Source organism: Mus pahari, chromosome 1 (genome assembly GCF_900095145.1).
Source record: "Mus pahari chromosome 1, PAHARI_EIJ_v1.1, whole genome shotgun sequence".
NCBI lineage: Eukaryota > Metazoa > Chordata > Mammalia > Rodentia > Muridae > Mus > Mus pahari.
The window spans coordinates 102,327,119-102,332,357 of record NC_034590.1 but is presented as its reverse complement, the minus strand read 5'-3'; the positions used below and the strand labels follow the sequence as shown (position 1 = coordinate 102,332,357).

General features: G+C 41.6%; 1 protein-coding gene across 1 annotated transcript in view; it reads right to left on the bottom strand.

The window, feature by feature from the left end:
- Nucleotides 1-5,239, bottom strand: part of Abraxas2 (abraxas 2, BRISC complex subunit) — a 26,475-nt gene that overhangs the window by 5,092 nt on the left and 16,144 nt on the right. The window contains exons 6-7 of the mRNA XM_021198579.1: nt 4,139-4,258; nt 2,046-2,130 (exon numbers count right to left, since the gene is read on the bottom strand). Of these exons, the coding sequence (XP_021054238.1) occupies nt 2,046-2,130; nt 4,139-4,258 (205 nt within the window). The remainder of the gene's footprint in view (nt 1-2,045; nt 2,131-4,138; nt 4,259-5,239) is intronic.

The following is a 5,239-nucleotide window of genomic DNA, read 5'->3' as shown; positions in this document are numbered from 1 at the left end:
AGATCTGACTCCCTCTTCTGGAGTGTCTGAAGACAGCTACAGTGTACTTACATATAATAAATAAATAAATCTTTAAAAAAAAAAAAGAATCGTTCACAATTTTAAAAATGTTAAAAACCGTCTGTGTGTCGGGGTGCACACACAAAGATGAGAGAAAAGCATCAGGGTGTCCCCCTCTACCACTCCCTGCTTTTCTCTGTTGAGAAAGTTTCTCTCCCTAACATGGTATTCATGAGGTTTTGGGCTAGATAGGAAGCTGAAAGCTAGACTGGAAGCTGCTGACTGTCTCTGCCAGCTCAGTGCACAGGACTATGTCCAGTCTGTTATGTTGGACACTAGGATCTGAATCCTAGTCCTCATGCTTGAACAGCGAGCATTCTCTAGCCACTGAGCCACTTCTCTGATTTTTTTTTTTAAGGCTGTGTGCACAAAGCTATATTATATTAATACAACGAAGAATCAGTTTTAGTCACCATTTAAAAAAAAAAATATCATTAGGGGCTGGAGAGATGGCCCAGTGGTTGAGAGCAGGACTGCTCTTGCAGAGGACCTGAACTTAGTTCCTACCACCCATATTGGGTTACTCATAACTATCTGTAACTTTAGCTCAATGGAATTATCTGGCCTGCGTGGGTACTTGCTTTCATATGCATGCACCCCCCCACACATTTAATAAATTTAAAAAATTAACAAATGCAAAATGAGCATGTTTGTGTATGATGAGGGTGTGCCATGACCACATGTCCAGAGAGAATCTTGGTGGATTCAGTTCTCTCCTTCCACCTTTAAGTGGGTTCCAGGGATCAAACTCAAGCTCCAAGCTCCAGGGAATCTGATGCCATGGTCTGGCCTTCAGGGGCATTGCATACATATGGTGCACATCCAGACACAGGCAAAATAAAATAAAAAATTGAGAAACAGATAAGATAGATTTATTTAACTGAAAATTATGATAAGGGATCTCTGGAAAAGAAAGTAAGTTTCAAAGTTGAGGTTTGAATGTATGTAATTCAGCTACCAATAACCACTATGAGAGCTGGCTTTTTTTTAATCAGCAAGGTAAGTGTGTGACACCATTTAGAAGTTGTTTGGCTAGTATAAACGGTCTGAAAGGTCATGGTCATGAATTCAGAACAAAAAGCTGTTTTCCACTACACATTCCTCCCATAGCAGAAGTATCAGAAACTTCCAGGAAAGAAGTTTGGCACAAATGAGCGTGACTAGCTTTCCCTCTGGAAACTGCGCTGTACTACTTTACCCTTTTACTAAGGCTTTCCCCATTATCTTATTGTAGACTTTGGTTTTTTGAGACAGGGTTTCTCTGTGTAGCCCTGGCTGTCCTGGAATTCACTCTGTAGACCAGGCTGGCCTCGAACTGACAGAGATCCATCTACCTCTGCCCCCCAAATGCTGGGATTAAAGGCGTATACCACCATGCCCGGGCTTTCCCACTTTAGATGCTACTTTCACTCCTCCCTCTATCTGCTGGGGTCTTCCCCAGGCCTAGGAGAGTTCCAACTTTGCCACTTTTCTTCTCATTCTCAAATAGAAGTATAGTGGGAAGGACGCCCAGCCTGTAGCTGGCAGATGGAGGCGGTACTAGCATGATGGGCTAGGAAGAGACAGATCCCGCTGCGATCCTCCCACTCCATAGTGGTGTCTGGGAGCAAAATGAACTGATTAGATGGAATCAGGGCTAGACTGGGTGTCAGCTTATGACACTGTCTCCCCTTAGAAAATAACTGACAGAGCAACTGTTCTCAGCACCCCTCTTCAAACTCACCTTCCAGAAAAAAGCACGACTGCAAAGGGGTCCTGCATGTTCTAAGAAGCAGCATTAATAAGTACTGCAGTGCCTCCCCCTCAACAAGGAGGCAGGATTCTGTGACTGATATCTGACAGAAGTTATCCTAGCAAAGTGCATTCTGACTTTTGAACCACTCACTGCTCATTTACCTGTCAGCTAGAAGATATATTTGTTTGTTTCTTTATTTATTTACAAAGTAGGATTTAAGCAATATGAACAAGCTGGAAATACCACTTACCTGTACTTTCTCCTGAAGTGCATTATAAACCTGATAAATTGCCCTGATGTCCTTCATGACTCCATCCTTGTCAAAAAAGTCAGTACTAGAAGACAGAAAAAAGATGTCAAAGTTATTAAAATCACCATGACTATCACTTTGACCACAGTAGTATGTGCTGTGACTCAAAGGTGACATCTAAGTAATAAAATGCTTATCCCGATAGAATTACAGAAAGATAATAAAAAAGAACACTAATTAAAAACAGAATATTTTCCAGTAACTCTGTTTATCCTTTTTTTTTTTTTTTTTTTTTTTTTAAAAAACTATCTTTATTTTTAGATAGGGTCTTTCTATGTAACCCTTGCTGGTCTGAAACTCATTATGAAGTCCCTGTTGGTGTGGAAATCATGACATCGCACCCACCTCTGCCTCCCAAGTACTGGGATTAAAGGTGTGTGCAACCACACCTGGCTGTTGTACTTTTGAAAACCTAAGGAAAGCAGCTTGAGGGGTGGCTCTTGCTGCTCCTGCAGAGGATCTGAGCTCAGATCCCAGCACCAACACTGCCAATCAGAGCATCCATAACTCTAGTTCCAGAGGATCCAGTGCTCTCTTCTGCTCTCCTCAGGCACTGCACACACAATGAATGAACATATATAGACCCAGACAAACAGTTACATACATACATACAGTAAAATGTAAAAAAAAAATCTTTAAAAACATAATACATAAAACTTGAGGAAAGATACAATAAAATTAAATTTTCTTTTTAGTAAGTATAAAAAAATTAGTACTTTTAGGGATTCTTTTATTTGTGTGTCTGTGTTTGCCTAAGTATGTGTAGTGCATGTGTGCATGTGTGTATAAATGTTCACATGTATGTTTGTTCATGTGTGTATAAAAGTGAGCTTCAATGTGTATGCTTGTATAGGGGCCAGAGGTCACTGTCAGGTGTCCTCTTATTCTCTCCACCTTATTATTGAGACAGAGTCTCTCATAGAACCTGGGCTTCTCCAATTTGGCTGTTTTGCTGGCTGACTGGCATGTCCCAAGCACCTTCCTATTTGTGTGCTCCTAGTGCAGGAGTCATAAATGTGCTATGCCCAGCCCAGCCTTTTATTTTTAACTAATTAGTTTTATTTGCACATTTGTCTGTGAACCACATGTATACCCGGTACCTGCAGAATCCAGAAGTGGGTCCTTGGTCTCCTAGCTGGAGTTACAGTGGCTGTGAGCCACTCTGCAGGTGCTGGCAATAGAGCCCATGTCCTCTGCAGCGCAACAGGGCTCTTAATCACTGAGCTCCCTTTCTCCAGCCTCCCACTCAGTTTTCACAGGATGAGAATACAAACTCAGGTCTCATGCTTAATCTCTACTGAAGTATCTTTCTAGCCTCAGTATTTTAGATTTTTATCTTTTTGAGACAAGGTTTCACTATGTAGCAGAGGCTAGCATGGAAGTCAGCAGAAATCCACTGCTGCTTCTTCCTTGATGCTAGGATTACAAGCATGCACTACCATTCTCTACAGAGCAGATTGGTTTTGCTGGGTGTTGTTGTTGCTGCTGCTTCTCTGTCTTGAGGAAGGGTCTTACTTGGTAAGCTGGCCTTGAACTTAGGACCACCACCAGTGTCAGCCTCTCAGGTGCTGGGATTGCAGGTGTGAGTCACCATACTCAGCTTTAGGGATCATTTCTATAGTTTATTTATTTATTTATTTATTTATTTATTTATTTATTTATTTATTTTTAAAGATTTATTTATTTTATTTGTATGAGTACACTGTAGCTGTCTTCAGACACACCAGAAGAGGGCACTGGATCCTATTACAGATGGTTGTGAGCCACCATGTGGTTGCTGGGAATTGAACTCAGGACCTTTGGAAGAGCACTCAGTGCTCTTAACCGCTGAGCCATCTCTCCAGCGCCCATTTCTATAGTTTATTAAGAATAAATTCTGATATATGGTGGTGATAGTGGTGGTGGCCTAGAGAACTTTGTTTTCTTCAATTTCAGTTGAAACAAATGTGACTTTACATTTCTCCTTACACTTTGAAAAATATCAACAAAGGCAATACCATTCCCCAAAGAACCCAGTTTACCTTTCAACTTACCCATGCTCTTTAATAACTTTGGCATAACTCTGAGATGTGTTTGGCACTGAAGACACTTTGTACTCTTGCTGGCTAGTATTGCCTAGATTGGGAATAGCAAGTGATATCCTTTGATTATACCTATGAGGAGAATTGAGAAAAACAGCATGTAATAAAACAGCATTTCTCTTTGGTTTGTCTGAGACAGGGTCTCACTACATAGGTTATGCTGGCTTCACACATACACTCTGCCTGCTTCAGCCTCCATGTGCTGGGATTATAGACATATGTCACCATACCTGGCTCTCCTGCTATGTTGTCTGGCTAAGTGTTGAACTTGTGGGCTCAAACAGTCTGCTCACCTCAGTACTTCACTGTTGGGTTTACAGGTGTATATCATCATTCCCAGGCTTAAAAGTAGTCCTTTAAGAATTGGGAATGATAGGGTTTGATTCCCAACACTCACATGATGGCTCACTATCATTTGTAACTTCAGTTCCAGGGGATCCAACACCCTTTCCTGGTGGCACTAGCATCAGGCACACTTGTAGTATAAAGAAATACATGAGGGCAAAACACCCACATACATAAAATTTTTTAAAAAAATTTAAAGGATTGGGATTGGAGGCTGTAGGTGCAACTCAGCTGGTAGAGTACTTGCCTAGGGTGCCCAAAGCCCTGGACTCAATACCCAGTACCACATGAAACAGACACGGTGGCACACACCTGTAATTTTGGCATTCCTTAGGAAGTAGAGGCAGAAGGATCAGAAGTTCAAGGTCATTCTTAGCTACACAAGCTAGTTCTGAGCTACATGGTTACTACCAGGTCTATGAGGGATCTACAGGGAAAGAAACACCATCTCAAGAGAGCAAACAGTCAACCCAGGAGGGTCACTACAAGTTCAAGGCTGGCCTGCTCTACACAGCAAATTCCATGTCATCTGGACTACAGAGCAAGACTCTGCCTCAAAAACAAAAAGCAAAGGGGGGTCAGGTTGGCAGCAGGCTTCTGTGTCTCCGATACTAAAGGGCTGAGGCCATCTCCGATGTTAAGGTCATCAACTTCCTTTCCCTTAAAGCAAGACTCTGCTGCACAAAAAAAAAAAAAAAAAAAAAAAAA